Raw genomic sequence first — 22,884 nt, forward strand, 5'->3', positions numbered from 1 at the left:
GTGCACACCTGTCTGGCGTCAAGCTGGTCCCGTCTGCCATCACCTTCCAAGGCAGATGCTGTACCTTTTGCCAACTGCCCAGGCAGCAGAGACCAGTGTTTCCGCCTGGGACAAAATCGAGCAGCCCTGGAAGCCCTCAGGGTCTCCGATCCAGTTGGGCTTAACCTCCAGGGAAGGATGTCTCATGTGGGAGAAGAACTTTTGACACTGAGTACACCTTCGAGGAATGTGGAGACCAGAAAACCAAGGGAATCAAAGGAATCTGAAACTATTTTTACAGAAGAGGGATCTGATGAATTTGAACACCCACATAACTGGCAGGCCATATTATTACAATAAGGATTTTGTTTTAAAGAGTTTTGTTTTGTTTTGTTTTGGTACCGGGGGTCAAACTCGGGACCTTGCACTTGACAGGCAGGCGCTGGAACCACTGAGCTAAATCCCCGGCCCCTTAAAGACTTTTTGATCTTAAATTGAACCAAGAAAATCACTTAAGAATGAGTTGTGGCTGAGCAATGGTACCTCACTCAGTGGAGCTTTGGCCACCAAACTAGGGCTGCCGAAGGTCAGAGATGAGGGAATTTTAATCTGATTTTAAATCTCAGCCAGGAGTCATGGCAATGCCTGTAATCCCAGCACCCTGGGAGGCTGAGGCAGGAGGATCGAAAGTTCCAGCCCAGACTTGGTAACTTAGCAGGACCCTGTCTCAAAATTTAAAAACTACCAAAAAAGGGCTAGCAAAGTAGCTCAGTACAAAGGCCCTGGGTTCACTCCCCAGTACCAGCAAAATCATCATCATTATCGTCATCACTGTCATTTCATTTAGGCAGCCAATGTCAGGTGGACAAGGGTTTCATAATCTCCTAGGTTCTGTAAAACTGATGCATCTTTTATTTTTGTTCTGGGCTTCAGCTTAGTTAACTTTTAGATGAACTCGACCTCCTGGGTTCTCAAAACCCCAATTTAAAAAAAAAAAAGGAAAGCTTTTGTCTTTCGGAGAGCACTGTTCTGAAAACAATGTAAGAATTAAGTAAACACTTGAAGAAATGGCAGATTATGTTTCTCTTAAAATACATGTTGGTGTAAAAGTTAAGGGCAAAATATGTTTGGTAAAACACAGCCAGGATTTTTGCCAATCCCAAGGAGTTTATAAAATATTTTAAGGCTGTCAACCTTCTTGCTTTGAGACCAGATCTATCCCCATCCTCCCTGCAGTCACTGCGGTGAGGGCAACCGGAGCACAGAGCCCAAAGAAGAGCCACCAGAGTGCCAGGGACACCCAGGATGGGGTGGCAGCCAAGGGGTGCTAAGGCCAGCCACAGGCTGGACCACAGCAGCCTGCAGAGGCCTTGCCTCTCCTGCCACTTAAGGACCCTGGGCCACAGCTGCCCGAGGCCAAGAGAGGCTGATCCAGCTGCGCCAGCTGCTCTGTCCCTCCAAGTGACAGAAAGGTAAAAGGCCGGAGGTGAGGGGTAAATTAAACCAAGAAAAGCACCAAGAGTGAGTGTGGCCAGTGAGCAACAGGCACACCTGTACTCCCTAGAACCAAAGCTGCCAACCGCCAAGGGGGGCTGCTTCACAACAGGGGTATGGAAGCAAGGATATAGGCACAGCTCGCAAATCCCTAAACATGAAAATGCACATGAAGACTGGGAGAAAAGAGGCGATGATAAATAGAAGTTAAGGGCTTTGATTCAGTTTTGCTTTTGCAGGGCCAGGCACTCTGCCACAGAGCCACATCCCAGATCCTAGGTCTTTTCAATATACAAAGCCTCATTTCTGAGCCTGAGCCAGGCTGGCCGGGTGTCCCCTGTTCCCTGTCCTCTGCCATCTATCCAGGAACTGAGCCCCTCTGTTCCCAAGCACTCAGACCACTTCAGAAAATGGTCCAGGGTGGAGCTCGCAGCAGCAGGACTGGAACACTGCCAAGTATGTCTCCTCTCCAGCGCCGCTGCACAGTGTGACCCTGACCCCCGTGACCTGCATTCTGCAGAATCTCAGACAGGTCAGGCCCGGGGCTCACGGGTCATCCAGAGGGCGGGAGGAGCCACAGCCCAGAGCCCGGAGCCTGTCACACCTCAGGGGACCACAGGCCTCAGCCTTCAGCTGTTAGTTGTACAGAATAAGCAAAAATGTAGAACTGAAAATAAATATTTTCAAAGGGATAAAGAATGCAGATAAGATGTAGTTATGTTCAACAGAACAAACTGAGACGCCAAGGTTGCTTGCCAAGGCTTCAGCCCTTTCCCTCCCTGTGCCCTGAGGGCTGCGGGGCCGGGTCACACTGTGCCTGCCCTTCCAGGAAAGGCAGTTCAGGGGGCCTAGGCCATGGGTGACCCCCAAGGGGGGCATGCCTTGGACAGCTTTCCCTCTCTGGGTCCCAGCAGCGAGGCAGCCGGCTGTTCCCACAGCTGGGAGGTATGGTCAAAATGCATGGGGAAGAAATTTATTACAGTATAAGACACATTGCCATTAATTCCTCTTTGCTTCCAACATACTTATCCCACTGTTCTAGCCACTTTCTGAAGCAGGTCTGGAAGTGCTCTTTCCTGAATGTCTATGCAGTATGATAAGAATATAGTGGATGCTGCCATTGAGTGCCACCTAATGGAAAGGCAGGATCATAAAAACATGACCCTGGGGCCAAGTGTGGCGGTACTTGCCGGTAATCCCAGCACTCAGGAGGCTAAGGCAAGAGGAGAGCCTGGAGTTCGAGGCCAGCCTGAACTACATAACAAGACCACATTTCAAAAAAAAAAGATAGGGCCGGGGATTTGCCTCAGTGGTTTCGCTGCCTGCTACCTGCTGCGCAAGTGCAAGGACCCGAGTTCTAGCCCTGGTACCAAAAAAAAAAAAGATACTGTGTCCTCATCCACCTTAGTTACTGGATCTGGCACTGTGTGACCGCTCCCTCTTTCTCAAAGTCAGAGTGACCATGCAAGGTGAATGTTCTGAATCAGTTCTGTACTTCAAGGCAGCCACGACAGCGAATTAAAGACTCTCAGGAAAGGACTTACAGAGCTCCTTCAGAAAAGAGCAAGAATGATGGGATCAGTGTGTTCAAAGCAAGGAGGAATATTTTGAGGGGATTCATCACAATGTGTCTTTCATTGCAATAATTTTTAAAACTTAAACATTCACCATGTGCTTAAATCACACTGCATACATGATGACAGGGTTGGCCACTTGTTTTGGGACTTCCCCAACCCTTGTAGCACATGGGAAGAGTTGTCCTGGTCACCTGACCCCGCTGTCCACACCAGCCTGTCCCTCACCATCCCTGTTCTTGGCTCCCACTGCATGGACCTCAAGTGCTACTCCTGGCCTTCCCACTTCTGGGTGGATTCCGAAAACGGGCACAGGGAGATTTGGGTCAGGATTCCACCCTTCTCTAACCCAGAGGGCCACTCAGGCTCACTATGCGTCCACGAAGGTCACCGTGTCCTCGAAGGAGCCCTGTTGCCACAGCTATCTCCAAAATGCAGTGACTGTGGCCCTGGGAGAGGAGGTGACAGCCCTGCTGGTTCTGTCCTCTGCCCACTCTGCAGCACCCCCTTCCTTAGACCTCCCCAGCTACCTACTTGGCAGGCAATGCAGCTGGAAGCACCAAACCTGTGGCAGACCTGACAAGGGCTATAACCGGGGCTTCCTGGACCTCTGTTCCCAGCCTCCTGTCACCCATGTGTTGCAACAGGATCTACTCCTTCCGGCACATTCTCAGGCCAGCTGTGGGCCTCTCCCAGCAACCTTCTCAAGTGGCACCTACAGAGGGCCCTCCATACCCAATAGCTGAGGACACCCCTGTGCCCTGAGCCTGTCCAAATGCAACCCTGGCTCACTGGACACATATGAGAGACGGAGGACACTACAGAGGCAGCCACCATGGGCTGGGACCTTCGGGCTGAGCCCCTTACTGAACCAGAACTGAACAGAACATGCCCTGCCATTTGAGGAAACATTGCCTGTCTCAGTGACCCACAGAATGAGATACCCACTGGGTGTCTTTCACTGTAATAATTTTAAAAATGTAAACATTCCCCATGTTTCCATCACCCTGTGTACATGGTGACAGGCATGGAACCATGCATGCTCTTGGCATTACTCTGACCCTTGTAGCACATGGGGAACAGCTGTCCAGGCCAGGGAGGCTGAGGGATAATTATAGCCCAAGCAGTTCTTCTCTTTATGGAATGACCCACAATTAAGTCTTCTTTCTCTGCTGGGAGTTCACCAGCTGCATCAGAAGGCCCATTCTGATTTGTAAATGAGGCGGGCAGCCTGGCACCTGGGTGACAATTCTACAGCTGTCCCAGGGCCGTCCAGAGCATCCATCCACAGTGGGCAGCCCCTGTCCCGTCTCCATTCCTCCCACTCCTTGGCCCAAACTTTCAAGCTTCTGGTCCCCACTCTGCCTGCACTGAGGTGTGGAGGAAAAGCTCCGGGCAGAGTCGCCAACCCCAACCACTCTTCCCAGGAAATCCGGGACTGAGCCAGCAACTGGCTTCCAGTGGGAGCTTTCCACAAGAGTGGAAAGATGAACGTGGGGCCTAGGGGTTAGGGCTCCTCCGGCTGGCCACGTGGCCTGGGCACAACTTCCCCTGCACCCCGAGTGCAAGCAGCAGCCACATAGCGGGACAAAGCCCTCTCTGCCATCCACCTGTGGCCCTGTGACCTTGGACAAGTCCTGCAATGGGCACCTCAGGGGACTCTGAGGCCCGCACCCACCCAGGGCCAGTGTCTAGAAATCAGGATGTTCTGTGTTGGTAAATAAGTCTACGCCTCCCAGTTCCCATCCATAATCCTGATGTGGGTCACATCTGCCCCCACCCAGATGATTAACCACATAATAAAGATGCACAGAGATGCATATCTATTGGACATACAGTACTAAACAAATATTAAGACATCTTACTAATATTTCACTGGAACAAAAAAAAAGCCCTCCAGGAGGAAGGAGTTGGCAAGATCTTGCTTTGGAGAGGGAGCACACAAAAGGACTGTCATATGCCCACAGTGCTTCCTGCAAGTTAAGTCTGTAAGCAGGATGTTCAGATAAAGAAAGGATTCCTTTGTCCTCTCTGTTCTTGAAAGTTTCTCTGGTTTGTTTATTTTGTTTTTTGAGACAGGGTTTTTTTAGACTGGCCTTGAACTCACCTTGTAGCCCAGGCTGGGCACAAACTCACAGTGATTCTCCTGCCTCAGCCTCCTAAGTGCTGGGACTACAGGTGTGTGCCACCAACCCCAGTTTCCTTGAAAATTTTGAAATGCCACCTCTATAAGCACAGACTCAATCCTGGTAGGAATGGGAAGTTCTTCAACACATTTCCGCTGGAGTGGGGTGGGCCCTCAGCGGAGGCCAGGTGTCAGTGGCTTACGTGGACAGATGGCTAGGTTGTGACAGCCACCAAAATGGTGTGGGGTCCCGGAGGGCAGACACATTGCCGTGGCTTGGTCGGGCTGCCCTGGGACAAGCTGATGCCCACCTTCGAGAACCAGCCTGGACAAAGCATAGCTCAACCAGGGAGAAATCTACCTAGCACTGAGGCTGCCCGGGGTTGGCCATGTGTCAGAGCCCCTGAAAGCCTCTTCCAAATGCCACTTCTAGGATCCATGGAGTTCAGCCCCAAGAATCTGCATTTCTGAAACACACTCCAGTCTTATGTTCGGGAAGCACACATGAGGCACTGAAATTTTCTAACAGACCTCAGCTCTTTTTCTCAGGAGTGAAATCTTGTTTTCTTTTCTTTGTTTTTTTGGTACTGGGGATCGAACTCGGGACCTTGCGCTTGCAAGGCAGGCACCAGAACCACTGAGCTAAAACCCCGACTAGCTCTTTTTTAAATTTTTGGTACTGGGGATCGAACTCAGGACCTTGCGCTTGTGAGGTAGGTGGCGGCACCACTGAGCTAAATCCCCAGCTAGACCTCAGCTCTTACAGGGCTTCCAGTCAGAGCATGTGGCTGTTTGGGGAGGAGGGGAGGGGCATGTGTTACTTGTGGCCAACTCTCCATTATCCACCCCAGCTCTCAAGCACCAGTAATCCAAATCCATCCCCACTGGGCTCTGAGACATCTAACCTAACTATGCTCTGCCTGAATGCAGTAGTGACTGGATCATCTGACATCCAGGCCAACATCCTATCTCAGCTGGAAGGGCTGGGTGTGGCCACCCAGGATTTGCTGATTCTGGCAGAAAAACCAGCACCCAGATAAAGAGCTATATTGGCGCAGAAAGCTCTCCTCACCAAGGGGCCACAGTGCTGGGGCTGGGGCTGGGAGGGACCTCAGGCTGCAGACACTGGAGAGGCCTGGGCAGGATGCACCTGGGCTCACACTGTCCACAGAATGAGAATGCAAATATAAATCAACACGTGTACAGTGTCTCCAAGGGACTACACTCACCCTTCCACGTTTGATATGCAAAACAGACCTAATATCCGCCCCCTTAGGGGAAACTTCAGAACAATCCCACGGACAGAGATGAAGTGGCAGAGGGCTGGGCAAGGTGGTGGAGAGAGAGGGTGGAGGAATAATCCCTTTACTCACAGGCTGCAAGGCCCAGGCAAGTTACTGAACCCTGAGCCTCAGTTCCACGTCTGTATGTAGGGTGACACAATAAAAGGACACACTGGGCACAGCACCACCACCCCAACAAGTTCCTCTTGTTCCCCCTAAGGAGCCAAACAGGAATTGTTGCCACAGGTCACCAGGTCAACGAGCTACAGGAAAGGTTTGCTTAGAAGGAGTTTAGGTGCGACTTCTTTAAATTTGCTGAAATTGTTGTAGTAATGATTTCAGGCCGCGAGTTGACAAAGGACCTTGGCTCTGCGGCGGCGCCCCTCCCGCCCCGTGGACCACCTGACCCTCGGCACCCATTCCGGCCCGGGCTCCCCACCTCCTCCTCCGCCCTCCGCGCCCTGGACACACAGGGATCGGACGCTCCCCGGGGTGCCGCGAGGGGCAGCGCTGGATTCTGGTAAGGAGTGGCGGGGAGGATTGCTGGGGTCCCCGGACTGGCTCAGGTGGGCGCGCAACTAGGAGGCCCGGAGGGTCGCGCGCGGCGGTACCTTGCAGGAGCGCGCAACACTGGCCGTTCGCAGTGCTCCAGAGCCGGGCCGTGCCGTCCTCGCTGCCCGTCAGCAGGCGCTGCCCGTCGGGGCTCAGACTCAGCCAGTTGATGCCCCCGCGGTGGTCGGAGCAGACCCTCAGGGCGGACCCGCCGCCCCCCATCCCGCTGGCCCCGCTAGGCGGGGACGCCCCGGGGTGCGCACAGCGGTGCGGGGAGGACAAGGCGGTGCCGGCCGGCGGCCATCGCGGGGGGCCGGACTCCTGGGAAGCGACGGATCTGCGACCCTCTCCCTGTCTCGGGGTCAGTGATCGCGGAGGGGGCTATGCGGCGCGCACTGCGTGGCCTGAATGGAGACTCCCGGGGGCGCAGGCGCAGACCACCCCTCTCTCGGGGCTGCCTCGGAAGCCTGCGCCCCAACGGGAGTCACTGACACCGGCGTCTCGGGGCGTGCAGGGGCCCCTGCCTCTCCTCGCGCCCACGGGGCTAGGGCGGTCAGGGGAGCCTGGGAAGCCCTGCGCCTCACGCGCCCTCCCCAGCCCGCACCGCGCACTCCGGGCAGCCGAGGCGGAACAAGGCGGTCCGGCCTGGCTCCTCCTCAGAGACCACCCCCAACCTGTCCCCTCCCACCATTCGGCCGCGCGCCAGCTCCACCCCGAGATCCCAGCCTCCCAGCCCGGCCGGGGTCTGAGCTCGGCGCGCGCCCCTCCGCGCTCACCGCTCCAGGTGCCCGAGGTGCACCTCCCGCCGCCTCGGTCCCCACCGCCCAGGGCGGAGAGGAGGGAGGCTGGAGCTGACAGCGGGGTCTGGAGATTTGGGGATGGTCCTCCGGGTGGGGGGGGAGCGACCGGGTAGCCCCGAGTCCGCTGTCACTGGGACGTCACGCGCGCACCCCAAATTCTACCGAAGTCCCTCCATGGAGGACGGGGCGGGAAGGGGCGGGGGGCAGGGGGCAGGGGGCAAGCCGGGTGTGTGGGGGGGGGGCTCTGTGAAGTTTAGGGGTGGTTAGGCTCCCCCATCTTTTCACTCCCACACACACACTTCCCCGCTCCTGTCCCCCCCCCCCAGGTCCCACCGAAGTCCAGGAAGGAATCCCACCCCCGGCCACAGCCCTCCCGGAGCGCGCTCGCCTGGTTCCCATTAGAGCTGTTCCGGTGCCGGCTTCGTGGGGGGCGGGGAGGGCGACCCCCCACTCGGATCCTCCAGGTCCTAGAGGTAGCAGGGTTTCCTCAGCTCTCCAGGCAGGACTCTTTCAGGGAAGAGGGGCAGGGAAAGGGTGGCCTCGGAGAGCCAGCCCACAGCCGACCGTGTCAGATTCCAAGAAAACCCCAGGGTGAGTCCCATCAAGCAGGGGGCTTCGTTCCCAAGCGACCCAACCAGGAGCATCTATTCTTTGTGCCCCAAAACTTGTGAGGTAGTCTGCACTTCAGCTCCCGGAGCTCGGGCCTTCCTTACTCCCAGGCATCGGCAGTCAAGGAAGGGGTTTAAGTGGATCTGGTGGCGCCTGAAGAAGCAGAGGTGGTGGAGGTTCACGGGAGAGAGGAAGCAGAGGGAGAGGACTTGTGTCCCCTTGAGCCAAGAGCCGGGAAGAAGGGGACGGAGTGACTGGGGGGAGGGTGATGACTGCGCTGAGAGCTTCTGCTACAGTGGGATCCCAAGTTCATCTTGCAACCTCACGCTCCAGGGGCCTTTGCAACATACAGCTAGGAACACAGGAGCACAGCTGCCCTGCAGGTGTGGCCACTGGGTGAGGCCAGCTGGGGAGAAAGGACAGGAGCCAAGACAAGACCAAGACAGAGTCGCCCCAGAGAGGAGCCAGAGGGAACCCAGACAGCAAGGGGAATCAGAGATCTGTTATTCTGGGGTTCAGAGGGCTTAACAGAGTGGTGAGCACCCAGGGCAGTCCCCACTCTCAAGGAGCTTGCCCAGTGGCAGGCCGGACAAGACAGCCATGCTGGGAGGAAAGTTCATTTTTCAAGGGATCTGGGACACAATATTACTGAGCAAGATGGGACCCATGCATTTCTGGTTCCTCCACCCAGCCACCAACAAACCACCTGCTTCTATTCTCAGCCCCCAGCAGACAGAGGATATCCAGCAGCCACCAGCTCCTGAGCCCAATTCACACGAACCCAGCCCATGGGCCTGTGGCCTCCACTACCTCTTGCCCAGATGCTTTCCTGTCCTTGCTCTTCTTTTATTCAAAACCTCCCACACCCTTGATTTGGTTCACAGTGGCCCCCTGGTAGGGGATAAGCGCCATCTCTGATTTGGGGGTAGGTGTGTGGTGAAAATTTAAGCCAGCTTCTCCTCCTTTCTCCTTTGCAGGTTGCAGATCACAGGCTGCTCTGGGAATCTAACAAGAATGCAGGAGGTGGGTCTGGGGATTTAGCTCAGTGGTGCTGCGTCTGCCTTGCAATTGCAAGGTCCTAAATTCAATCCCTGGTACTGAAAGGAAAAAAAAAGAGTTAAAGGGGAAATAGGGCCGGGGATTTAGCTCAGTGGTTCCGCCGCCTGCCCCCGAAAGCCCAAGGACCTGAGTTTGATCCCCAGTACCAAAAAAAAAAAAAATGCAGGAGGTGGGAAAGTTAGAAAGTGACCCTGTTTCCCCTGAATCTAGGGTCCCCCCCACCTTGAGATGACAAAGTGCAGAGATGCAGGAGCCAGGCTGGTCTGCCAGCAAAACTGTGACATCAGTAAAACCCCTCACCTCTCTTTGAGAGCCCCGTGCCTGTGTACCCAAGTCTCTTTGAAAGAGAATCATTTTATGACAGGCATCTAAGAAGAGGTTCTGATGGGCAGGAGAGCGAATGGGTGGTCACACATACAATTCCAGCTGCTTGGGAGTCTAAGGCAGAAGGATAGCAAGTTCTAACCCAATCTGGGCAATTTAGCCAGACCCTGTCTCAAAATAAAAAGGAGCCTAGGGCTGGGGATTTAGCTCAGTGGTTCCACTGCCTGCCTTGCAAGCACAAGGTCCCGCGTTTGATCCCCGGTACCAAAAAATAAATAAAAAGGAGCTGGACATAGAGGATCACACCTTTAATCCCAGCACTCTGGGAGTCTGAGGGCTCAAGGAGGACAAGTTGGCTAGTTCAAGCCCAGCCTGGACAATTTAGGGACTTAGCAAGACATTGTCTCAAAAACAAAACAAATAAAAAGCTGGGGTTGGGCCAGGGATTTAGCTCAGTGGTTTCACCACCTGCTGCACAAGTGCAAGGACCCGAGTTTGATCCCCGGTACCAAAAACAAACAAACAAAAAAGCTGGGGTTCAATCTCCAGTACTATAAAAAAGGGGGTTCATGGGGCTGTAACCCAGGACTTCCTAGGTGCAATGGCCAGTACTGAGGGGTAGGGGAAAGAAGCAGGAAGATATTTACCTAGTGAAAATGGGGGAGAACTCTTTGCTCCTCCAGTGGAAGAGACATCTTGTGGCCAGAAGTGCCCATCCTTAAAGCCATACAGATAATCATGATTTCACCTGCTGGAAAGACCATCCTGGGTGAGGGGCTCTGTGAGAAGCATCAAGAGAAGTGGGCGGGAGGGACCTTTTGGCTACCTCATTGTCGCTGTTGTCAGAATCGTTCCTTTCCTCCTCATACCAGCTTGTCACAGTTCAGATCTAGCCTTCTCCCCAGTCTCCTCCACTCATAGGCAGGGCTTTGGGAAGGTGATTGGACGATGGAGGCTTAAAGCTGTTGTGCTGTTTGGAGGTGGGGCCTAATTGGAGGAGCTGGTCGCTAGGGCCGTGGCGTGGCAGGGTTTATCTCCCTTCCCAGCTCCTCCCTTCACTCTCTGCTTCTTGTGCATCATGAGGTGAGTAGCTTTTCCTCTGCCAGGCCTCTCTGCCCAGCTCCCCTACCTTGGAGCCAGCTGACCATGGACTGAAACCTCTGTAAACCATGAGCCAAAATGAACCTCACCTTCCTTAAGTGGCAAAGGAAAGGTATTTTACCCTAGCAGAGAGGAAAGCAGCTAAGACACAGGTCTTGCTGCTGGTGGTGAGTGTAACCATGGTTATCGTCATCTCCATTTATTGGAGACTTATGTCTCTCACTGTTGGGATTCCTCAAGAGGTTGCAAGCCTTGCCTGTCCATAAGTCATTCCCAGGAGAAGAACCCAGGGATTCCAGAAGGAAATGGGAAGTCCCCGAAGGTTTTCGAATCCGGAGTGAGAGGTACAACTCAGTTGCATTCTGGGAAGACGCTAATTTTAAAATAGAAAAAGGGGGAAAAAAGTACCTGACTAGACATTTCCCCAAGAAAGATAGACAAGTGACCAACAAGCACATGAAAGCTACTGGGCTAAGTCACCAGGGAAATGGGTGGTGTCACTTTGACCCACTAGGATGGGTGAATAGAAGACAAAACATGGGAAAATTTGAACCTTCAGACACCGCTAATGGGGATGTAAAATGGTGCAGCTGCTATGAAAACAGACTGGCCATCACTGAAACTGTTAAGTACAGAGTTACCATGTGACCCAGCAATTCCACATATATCCAAGAGAAATGAGCATTATTCACACTAGCCAAAAGGTGGAAACCACCCAGCCAGGTATGGTGTCACATGCCTATAATCCCAGCTACTCAGGAGTCTGAGGCAAGAGGGTTGAAAGTTTGAGGCTAGCCTGGGCAACTTAGTGAGACCTTGTGTCAAAATAAAAAATGAAAAGGGCTTGGAATGTAGCTCTGTGCTACAGCATTTGCTTAGCATATGTGAGGCCCTAGATTCCATGCCCAGTATCACACATACACACTCATATGCACAAATGGAAACATCCAGAGGTTCATTAACCAAGGAATAGATAGATAAAATGTGGTATATCCATACAGTGAAGTACTACTCAGCCCTAAACAAGAATGGAGTATTAATTTGACTTTGCTGGATGTGAGTTACCATTTTTATGACTATTTTTTTTAAAAAACAGTCTCACTATGTTGCCCATACTCGTCTCAAACTCCTGGGTGTAAGTGATCCCCTTACTCAGCCTCCTGAGTAACTGAGACTCCAGATATATGCCACTGCATCAGCAATGACTAAATATTTTCAGCTTTGTCTAGTGAAGGAATTTTTCAAAGCATATATCTTTAAACTCATTATCAGAGACAATAGGAAAACCCAAAAGGCTATAGGCCATAAATATGTTTATATCGTGACTCTCCCTGGTCTCTGTTGATACAGTGATCAAAAGATGTTCTCTCTTTAGTGAAAAGGAAGATCTTCCATATCTGGAACTAATTTCAGGAACTCAACACAGGCATTCTGGTATAGGAGGCTTTGCTGGAGGAGTCAGAAGACTTGCACTCAGCCCAGCTCATCCACTAATTAGAAATGTGCCTTGGTGTCCTTAAGTATTCTTTTTTTTTTTTTTTTTTGGTACCGGGGATCGAACTCGGGCCCTTATGCTTTCGAGGCAAGTGGTGGAACCACTGAGCTAAATCCCCGGCCCTTGGTGTCCTTGACTGAAAAGTCAAGACATTAGGCTAAGTCATGAGCCAGAGGACTCCCAGGGTTGGGACCAGGAGAGTCACAGAAGATTAATGAGAAAGATGAGCAGTCTTATCTCGGCCCAGAGCCCTGATCCTCATTCCAATGAGAGCAGCTCAACACTCATTTCTTCATATGTTGAGATTGTCCATGAGACATATTTTAAGAAGATTTTTGGAACTGAAACTGTATCTCAGTGGCAGAGTACTTGCTCAGCATGAGTGAGGCCCTGTGTTCAATCCCCAGCACCACAAAAAGAAGAATTCTGCCTCAAAGAAACAAACAAAACAAAAATAATAGCAAAGATACTGAATCTGGGGATCTTATATTCTAAATTTCTATAAGTGCTACTCAAATGTATTTCCTATTCTCTTGACTATTTTTGTCAAATCAGTATGGCACATATACTTAATCTTAAGTGATTTCCATAGAAAATAGGCATAATTTGTGAAAAGACTGTGGGAAATAAATTCCTGTTCTTCATTGTAGCCTCCATAAAGGTTTATAGTTTCTTAAATATTTCCAGAATTGATTTTCCCTTGTCTTTTGTTTCTATTTTTATCTTACCACAGTGAAAAACATGTAAGAAGAAATACAAACATATATAATTGGTAGTTCTACTAAAAGGTATAATAGATAAAGTGAAATAGGAAGAGGACCAGGGATTTAGCTCAGTGGTGCCGCCACCTGCCTCATAAGCACAAGGTCCAGAGTTTGATCCCCAGTACCAAAAAAAAAGTAGGAAGAAGAGGAGCAAAGGGGAAGGGGAAGTGGGAGAGGTAGGGGTAGGGGAAAGGAAAGAAGGGAATGGAATTATTATGAGAAAATGAAAAAATGGAAACAAAGTCTTTGTAAATAGGGAGGGGTGGAGGGGTTGAAGGGAGGGCAGGAGAAGGGGAAAAAATAAGAACCAAGAGAGATTATGTTAAAGGTGCAAATTTCCAATGACGAATGTCATTATATTGTATACCTAAAAGATACCAATAAAATTAATTTAAAAAAATAAACAAGAATGGAGTACTGACACATGCTGAAACATACAGAAACTCTGAAGGTGAACAAATTGCGCTATGCTTATACAATGGGGTGCTATTCAGCTATAAAGGAAATGAAGTTCTGGTCCCTGTCACGACATGGATGAACTCAGAAAACATGCTAAGCAAAAAAAGTCAGAAAAAAAAGGACATACAATTCTGGTTATATGAAGTGTCCAGAATAGACAAATTTTTTTTTTTTGGTACTGGGGCTCGAACTCAGGTCCTTGAGCTTGCAAGGCAGGTGGCGGAACCACTGAGCTAAATCCCCAGCCCTAGAATAGATAAATTCTGACAGAAAGCAGAATAGGAGTTGCCAGGATCTTGGAGGAACAGGGCGAGGAAGTGTCATCATTCCATGTTTCCATCTGAGGTGATGACAAAGTTGGATACATAGACCGAAGCAATGGCTGGATAACCTTGTGAAATGTACTTATTACCCCTGAATTATGCACTTTAAAATGGTTACAGTGGGCATCGGATTTAGCTCAGTGGTTCTGGCACCTGCCTCACAAGTGCAAGGTCCTGAGTTTGATCCCTGGTACCAAAAAAATAAAAATGGTTACAGTGGTTCATTTAATGATGCATATTTTGATCTACATACAACTTATTGTGCTTTTTTTTTTAAAGGCTTTATGAAGCTTCTATGTTAGTACAGTGGTACCTCTGTTCATGAACAGTTTTGTTTGCAAACAATTTGGTTCACAAATAGAAGCATTTAGCAAAATTTTGGGTTTTTTTGCAAACTCCACATTGAGTGACAAACACAACCACAGCCATCTTTCCCAGATGAATACAAGTGTGGCCATCTTTTCCAAAATCATAGAACAAATTAAGTTCGTGAATTGAGGCACCACTGTATTAGTACATGTAATGAATGTTTGATGAAAAATTGTCATGGAACAAGCATTCCCTGCTCCCCATGCTCCTGCTTCCTAGGACGGCGTCCTTTCAATCTTGTTCCAAAGGATCCAGTCAGGCCTAAAATTAAAAAGGAGGAAGCATTAGGAAACCCAGTCTCCTCACACTAAAAATTCTCTGTAGAGGCCACTGCTGGCCCTGGCCCCAGCACTGCCCGGAAGTCCAGGACAGTCTACTAGGGGCCCCACATCCTGTACCAGAATGTTGGGCCTTTCCTGGGTCTGTGAGCAGGGCCATGTTCCTAAGGACCTGACTGTTCTGCAGCGAGAAAGACAGCTGGAAAATATCCCATCCACCCTCAAACCTCCACTTTATCTCCCTGCAGCCTCCTCCTGGCAGCTGTGGAGAAATGTCAGGGGCCGACTAGACAGAAGGCATGCCGTTTTGAAACAGCTTTCAACAGTCACTAGCTTTGACTTACACTTCTGGCCAAGTCAGTCACCAGGACCCATTTCCATCCCGCCTCCTGTCTGAAACAACCAAAACAAACTCAAAACATGTGAGACAATTGTTTTCATGACCCTGGACATCAGGCCGTGGAAGACACTAATCCCCGAGAGACAGAAAAATGAGGTTGAGCCCATGTCTGGGCCAAGTCACTACCTTGAGGGACTGCCCAGACCACAGAGCAGGAAGGGGACCCGGATGGAGCCCAGCAGAATCCTTGAGCTGACAGCATAGTGGCTGGAGTTGGACAACTGAGAATAGAGGACCCAGAGGTCCTGCTCTAGCATCGCGCCAAACGCTGGTCAACACAGGTGTACAGATGCCGCTCAACGTGGGAAAGGGTTAGAGGGACCTGCGCAACCCCGGCACAGCTGAAAAGAGTGCTGACAGGGGCAGGAGAACAGTTGTTAACTGCATTCTGTATGTCTAAAAGGTTATGTAGGGGCCTGGAGTAAAGCACATGCTTAGCATGTGTGAGGCTTTGTGGGTTCAATCCCCAGCATCCCCCACCCATGAAGGACATGGGAGATGTATTAATTAGCTGTCCTGTTGCTGAACCAATATTCTACACTTGCAATTTAAAGGAGGAGAGGTTTAATTTAGCCTATGGTTTGGGAGATTCAGTCCATGGTCCGCTGGCTCCAAAGCTGGAACATCATTGTGGAAGGGTATGGCGGAGCAAAGCTGCTCAATTCATGGTGGTTGGGAAGCAGAGCCAGGGAACAGCACTGGAGAGGAACAGGGGGGCACTATGTATGGTGCCCATGGCCACACCTCCATGACCCACCCAGGCACACCTAGGAGCTGTTCTATCCTGCTGGTGTTTCTTCTTCTTCTTTTTTTTTTGGGTACTGGGGATCGAATTCCAGACCTTGCACTTGTGAGGCAGGCAGCAGAACCACTGAGAGCTAAATCCCCGGCCCACTGCTGGTGTTTCTTAATCTGATGATGCTGATGTTTCAGGATGAGATCACTGAAGACATTACAAAGTTCAAGTTGAACTTCTAGAGATGAAAACAATGCCTGGGGTGGGTGTGGTGGCACATCCCAGTGCTCAGGAGGCTGAGACAGGAGGATTGCTGTGAGTTCTAGGCCAGCCTGGGCTACAAAGTGAGTTCAAGGCCTGCCTGAACTACACAGTGAGACCCTGTCTCAAAGATAAATAAATAAATAAAATGAAAAGAACATCAATGATTTGGAATTGGCTATGCTGGTTACTGAGAAGAACCTGTCTGTGAGTTACAGGACAGGGCTAATCAGCCATGCATTTACATGATCCTTTTGAGACTGCAGACACACCGGGATGGGGGTTTCTGGGGATGTCCAATGATTCCCAGAAGTCCCCAGTCATTGTCCTGGGCCTGTGGTCAACTGGATGTCTCGAGAGGCAGAGCCCACCTGGCTGAGACCCCATGCAGACAGAGACATCCTTTCCTGGGACAGAAGCATCCCTGGCTGTGCAGATCCCAGAGCTGGGACAGCAGAACTGAGATGATGTTCAGAGACCCCAGCCACCAGCCAGGCCTTTACAGATGGCCGGTCTGCATCCCTGCATCAGCGTACCACCTCCAGCCACCTGAGTGGAAGCATTTCCTGTCTTCCTCTAACTTTCCAGTGCAAGTTTTCTTCCTGCAAAAGTGTGCTTTGGTTTTAATCTCCCGATCTCCTAAATCAAGGACTCAAAGCAGCCAAGGACAACCCTACCCTACTTCACAGATCTTGTTATGCACTGAACTGCACCCCAAGGCTCCTGTGCTGATCCCAGTGTGCCTGCTTGGCGATGAATGATGCTAAATCAGGTCATAAGGGTGGGGCCCTATCCACTGAAATCTCAGCACCGAATTGGCTGGCGCCTGGGTTGTGGCCATCCCATCTCCAGATCTGCAAGAGATCAATGTCAGTGTGCACCCGCCCGGCTCTGCTGATTTGTCTCAGCATCTGACCTAAGATAGATCTCACCCTAGTTTAGCTGAGCGCATTGCAGTGACCCCATAAAGCCACAAAGGGTCACCCCCCAAGGTGGGGCTCTGGGGAAACAGGCTGGCAGTTCTGGGAAGGCACTGGATTGCACAACTTGGACCTGGTGTGCAGCCAGACCAGGAGCCGGCCTTCTCACAACCTCTCTGTCCTCGCCAGCTATGAACCACAAACTTCATCCTGTCCACACAACAGGCAAGCATTAAGTATGAAAAGGACCAGGCGCAGTGGTACATGCCTGTTATCTCAGCACTCTGGGAGGCTGAGGCAGGAGGATCACAGGTTCAAGCCCAGCCAGGGCAACTTAGAGTTAGCAAGACTCTGTCTCAAAAAATGAAGAAAGGTCTCACATTCTTCCTGGGGGACCCCACACCCAGTGTGGCATCTGTGCCCCTCAGGCTCAACTCCTAAGGATGCGTCTTTGGAAGAAAATTAGGTTGCGTGATGCATCATGGACAGACAGGGGGCACGTGAAGGCATCTGTCACCACCCGGCAAGCTCACCAAGGTCATGGACAAGTCCCTGGCCAGTGTGCAAAGCACTGTTGTCAGGTGGCATGGAGTGCATCAGACGGAGGCAGAGGCACAACAGGAACCAACTGAAGTCATGTTTTGTTGTTGTTGTTGTTGTTTTGTGGTACTGGGGATCAAACTCAGGACCTTTCACTTTCAAGGCAGGTGCAGCACCACTGAGCTAAATCCCTGGCCCTGAAGTCATGGTTTTGTAATGGTTTTTGATTATCATGTTGCTCAGCTGCAAAGAGCAGAACACCCAAGAGTGGCAAAATAAACTTGGGCTCATTTCTCTACCATAACAAGACAAGTGGCCACTGATGCTGTTTTAGCAGCTCCAGGAGCATGGAGCTTGCATCTCCCTGCTTGCTTGCCTTTAACCTCATGATTACAAGAAGGTTGCCTGAACTCCTGGCATCACACCTACATTCAAAACAGGAAGACAGAGGAAGTTTCCTTCACCTCCTTTGACACCCCCTAGCCTGACAGTCCTACACAATCCAGTTACTGGATGGAGGGTCTTGTGGGCTTCTTTCTAGGTTCTTGGTGTCCTGAGCAAAGAATTGTGCAAGACACATGGAAAAGGCAGTGAAAATGTACTTTTATTGAAGGTGGAAAAGAGGTAAGCTCTGTAGGGTAAGAATGGGCTGGTGAAAAGGCTCACAGTGGCCAGAGGATAAGGGAAAGGGGGCTTTTATATTCAAAGTTCCTGGGCTGGCATTGGGACAATCTTCCTGCCAAAAACTCACTTGACCTGGTGCTAGATGTAGTTAAAGCCCCCGTGGAAAGACTCATTTGGTTTCATGCCATATGTGAATGAAGGATCAGAAACAGCAGTTTTTGACTGGCTGTGCCCACATGCAAATAAGGATTGAATGGAGCAGCCTCTGATTGGTCCTGAGAACAGCACCAGATTCTGATGAAGGATTGAAAACAGCACTTTCCTGATTGGTGGTCTCAGGTTGGGGGCAGGTCCCTTGTGGGGTCTCAATCCTAAACCTTACTCAAGTGAGTCACCCAGTCTCGAAGCCAGGCAGAGCCTCTATACTCCCCCACCTAAAAGTGCAGCCCCAGGTCCCAAGGCAGCTTGGATATGAAGCAGGGCAACCATGGCAGTGCGTGTATATATATTTGTGTGTGTGTGTGTGTGTGTATATGTATATTTATTTATTTATTTATTTATTTATTTATTTATTTATTTATTTATTTTGGTACCAGAGATGGAACTTGGGACCTTGGGCTTGCGAGGCAGGTGGCAGAATCACTGAGCTAAATCCCCGGCTGGCCCGGCAGGTCTCTACTAGCACTGCCTAGCCTGCCACACACTCCCACAACCTGCTCCAGGGAGCACCTCCACCCCCACCAGGGTCAGAAAGAGAGGCTGCAGCTGCCTCTGTCCCATTGCTTCAGACAGACAGCAGGGAAGCCCAGAAGCTGTTTATAAACCTTCAGGGAGGAGGAGGCTTCCCTAGCAACCAGGTGTGGGGAAGGGCTGGGCCCAGGTGCCCCAGGCTCTGGGCTCGCAAGTGGCCTTGCTCAGTCTCCCTGGGAGTTCAGCTCTGCAATCAATGGATTTGGTGGGAGCCACCAAGATCAATAAGAAGGTGACAAATGACAGGGGAAGAGTTGTAGGGCAGGTGTCTGGGCAGTTGTCGGGCAGTAAGACCTGCAAGTTTCCCTAGGAAAATCCAGAGTGGGTCTTCTGTATCCAGACCACCTGCTAACAGCCCTGAGCATCTCCCGGAAGGGGAGCTCAATTTTTAGGTTCAATAGTCTGGATTGTGGCACACATCTGTAATCCCAACATAGGAGGCTGAGTGAGGCAAGAGGATCGCTGCAAATTCAAGGCCAGCCTGAACTACACAGTGAAATCCTGTCTCAAAAATAAATAAATAATAAATAAATAATAAAATGTGTATTCAGCAATATCCACATAACATAAAATTCACTGTCTGCATCAGGCACTGTGCGGGGGTACCAGGTACATTCACACTGCTATGTGACTGTCACCACCACCCAACTCCAGAATTTGATCTTCCCCAACTAAAACTCCAGAGTTTAGCTGGGTGTGGTGCCCCACGCCTGTAGTCCCAGAACTCAGGAGGCTGAGGTGGGAGGATAGCTGGAAGTTCTAGGCCAGCCTTGGCTACAAAGTGAGTTCAAGTTCAGCCTGAACTACATATCAAGACCTTGTCTCAAAAAAAACAAAAACGAAACCAAAAAAAACCCTCTAGTTTGTTATTTCTTTTTTTTTTTTTTTTTTGGTACCGGGGATCAAATTCAGGTCCTTGCACTTGCACAGCAGGTGGCGAAACCACTGAGCTAAATCCCCGGCCCATTCATTTATTTCTTTGCAGTGCCCGGGATGGAACCCAGGGCCTTGCACATACTAGGCAAGCACTCTACCACTGAGCTACACGTGATTTTAAAAACTCATTCAGCCAGGTATAGTGGCCCAGGCCTGTAATTCCAGCACTCAGGAGGCTGAGGCAGGAGGATCTGTGTGAGTTTAAGGCCAGCCTGAACTACATAGTGAGGCCCCATCTCAAAAAACCAATTAACAACAACAATGATAAAAAACAAAACAACAAAAACCCCTCTTTTTCAACAAGTTTTGATTGAACATCTCTGATGGCTTCTTGAGGGGTCAACAATACAACTGGGCATAGTCCTCTTCTGAAGCATCCTGCCCTGAGGGATAAGGAAGCCATAGCCTGAGGTCACAGCAGGAAAGGGGACAGGGGACCCCAGTAGCTGTGCACCTGGAGGTCCAGAAATGGGAGGGATGAACAGGCCTGGCTGTTGAGAAACATCTGCCTGGGCTTAAAGGCCACGTAGTCCCTGGAGTCAGACTGGGCTGATAAACAGCATTTGTGGGTCCCCAATGGGCAGAGTTCCGGCAGGGCACAGTGACTCAGGGCTAAGGACACAAGGACACAGCTTTTGAAAACTCCAGCTTTCCAAACCAGAGTGGAGACAGAAATATGTGAAACACGCAGCTCTAAGCCGCCCTCACCCTCGGTCCACTGACCCCCTGGATGGACTTCAGATAAATTACAAGCCTGCCATGAGCCCTGTGGTGAGAATCTTGTTTTTCTTCTTTCAGACCAAAAGCAGATTTCTGACATTACTGCTGAGGAGGAGGAAGAGGAGGTCACCCAGGACCTCAATGCCCAAAGCATTAAATCACCCGATAAAGAGGTGCTGCTATTCCTGGGAGCTGGGAAGAGAGCAGACTGTTGATTCTCATTTGGTTCCCGGAAATTCATTCCCAGGATGGTAGTACTGTATTATTATCCCACTAGACGCCCAGGGACACTAAGGCATGGCACAATGGCTTGACCAAGTCACATCTGGTGTTAGTCCTGAATCCGATTAACCTCTAAGCGCCATGCCCCTCCCCGCTTCTCCTCCCAGGCACTGGGTCACTCACTACTAACAACCAAGCCTCACGTAGCAACTCTGCATGGGTGACAATGCCTTTACAAGTGGGTACAGCAGGTGTGGTTGCACTTGTGTCAGGAAGAAGGGTCTGAGTCTTGCAAGGGTTTTCGTTAGCACCACATTTGTGCCACATATCCTGCTGCGTGTGAATGTCCTGTGCAATATAGAAACACAGGGCCCTGCCAGGCCTGGGTTGGAACCTTGCCTGTGTCTAGTTCACATTTGTACAGTGACAATAATAAGTGTGTCACAATCATGGTGTCCATTATGGTTCATTTCTAGACGTTCCCCAGGAGCCTCATGCGCTCATAGGTGGGGCTTTCGGAAGGTGAATGGATATGGGGGCTTACAGCTGATCGCTGGTAGGAGGTGGGCTCTGGTTGGAAGGGTCAGGTTGGTGCGGACCTGGCCTGGAAGGGTGCATCTCCCTCCCTGGCTCCCTCCTTCACCGTCTGCGTCCTGTCTACCATGCTGTGAGCAGCTCTCCTCTGCCAGGCTCCTCTGAGGTGCCGTTCTGCCTTGGAGCTGGCTAACCATGGACTGAAATGTGAGCTAAAATAAAGCTTTCCTTATTTTGTTCTAGCAATGAGGAAAGTGACTAGGGTAGTGTCACTACATAACATACTAAGTATCATCACATGGATTCCATCCATGAGCCTGGAATAAAGTCAACGCTCAGTAAATGTCCCATTGTGTCATCCTTGACGTCAACTGTGGGGAAAGGATTGTGACACCCTGAGGCCCAGGCCAGCTGGATGCTGCTCGCCTTGGAGGCCAGAGGGGTTGGTCAGCTGATTGGACAGCTGTCACTCGGGAGACTGACTGACTCTTTTAAGGTACTGTGGGTATTGTGGGTATTGTGGATATTTAAAAGGTACTGAGGTTATAGACGAGGGTCCTTAGCTGCAGTTTTTCCTAAAAGTACAATTTTAAAATCTCGATTTCCTTGTCACCTTTTTACCTTCTTTTTATTCTACTTCATTTCCAATCGGCCCCCTTCACCTACTCAAAACCCTCGCCACGTCTCCCATCACATGATCTATGTGGTGTCTCCGGAAATCCTACATGGAAAATTGGACCAAAGCAGGGAGATACAGCTTCCCTAGGGAGGCGGGAAGGCTGGAAGACAAGGAACGGAGCCTCTCTGGGGATGGTGGTTCCCTTGGACACATAGTTTAATGAATGAGCCGGGGTGCGAGGGCTGAAGATGTAGGTCTGCGTTTGATTCCCAGCCCGGGTGGGGTGTGGGGCGGGGGATCCCGTCTGGGTTAGAAAGCTGAACCCGGAGCCTTGACTCAGGCACAAGGCTATGGGCGATCTGACTCCTCATCCAGCCGGGCTTTGGTCTGGTGCACGGAGCAGACGCCTCCAGGGTCCCCACGTTCACAGACCTCACTCAGGAGTCCAGGGCCGAAGTTCTCTTCAGAAGCCCTGCGGATCCCAGATCTCATCTCTCCCAGAACGCACCCCATCGGCTACACTCTCAGTCCCCATTCCGTGGTGGGAGCAAGCAGGGAGTCACTCGAGCCGCCCTCGGTGACCAGCGAGCTGCTCTTCAGGGACCTCTCCGGCCACTGCGTCGGAGGGGGTGAGGGGTGGCGGGGAACGGGCCCCGCCCTGCCCAGGCGGCTTCCAGATCTCCCCGCCCGCCCTGCGTTCCCCTCCCCCGCCCAGCCCCCGCCCCCTCACCTTCCTGCTCCACCCCTCATATTTCTTCCCCCTTCCGTCCGAACCCTGCCTCCTAGCCCGGCCCTCCACTCCTCCGCCCCATCCCCGCCCCTATTCTGCCCCTCCCCTCCCGGTTCCTCGCGGCTCCGCCTCCTAGGCCCCTCCCGGTCCTGGCCCCGCCCCCTCATTCTGCTCATCCCCATCGGCTCCCTCCCCCCGGCCTCCCCTAACCGGCCCAAGGGGTTCCTGGGGTCAGGAGAGAAGGCGCCCCAGGGCGCCTGCGGGGTCGCTCCCTTGCCCCGCGGGGTCCCCCTGCCTGTGGGGC

General features: G+C 51.3%; 1 protein-coding gene and 1 long non-coding RNA gene across 6 annotated transcripts in view; one reads left to right on the forward strand and one right to left on the reverse strand.

Moving 5' to 3' along the window:
* Wdr86 (WD repeat domain 86) overlaps nucleotides 1–8,943 on the reverse strand; it is a 30,175-nt gene extending 21,232 nt beyond the window's left edge. For 2 of the 4 annotated variants that reach the window (XM_021240914.2, XM_004860369.4), the window contains exon 1: nucleotides 7,067–7,693. In XM_021240914.2, the coding sequence (XP_021096573.1) occupies nucleotides 7,067–7,229 (163 nt within the window). In that variant the 5' untranslated portion in view covers nucleotides 7,230–7,693. Of the gene's footprint in view, nucleotides 1–7,066 lie in introns of all 4 variants that reach the window. The other 2 variants (XM_004860368.4, XM_004860367.4) reach the window with 2 other exon arrangements.
* On the forward strand, nucleotides 6,532–22,545 carry LOC110345032 (uncharacterized). 2 transcript variants are annotated; one of them, XR_002388072.2, is made up of 4 exons: nucleotides 6,564–6,975; nucleotides 9,394–9,439; nucleotides 14,837–18,069; nucleotides 20,554–22,541. It is a non-coding gene; the product is annotated as an uncharacterized LOC110345032 (long non-coding RNA). The 2 variants fall into 2 exon arrangements; XR_015449918.1 differs by having other exon boundaries at nucleotides 6,532–6,975; nucleotides 14,837–22,545.
* Nucleotides 22,546–22,884: the final 339 nt, after the last annotated feature.

This window comes from Heterocephalus glaber, unplaced genomic scaffold (genome assembly GCF_053883595.1).
Source record: "Heterocephalus glaber isolate CG9 unplaced genomic scaffold, H.glaber_assembly_v1.0 deba00000818, whole genome shotgun sequence".
NCBI classification, from domain to species: domain Eukaryota; kingdom Metazoa; phylum Chordata; class Mammalia; order Rodentia; family Bathyergidae; genus Heterocephalus; species Heterocephalus glaber.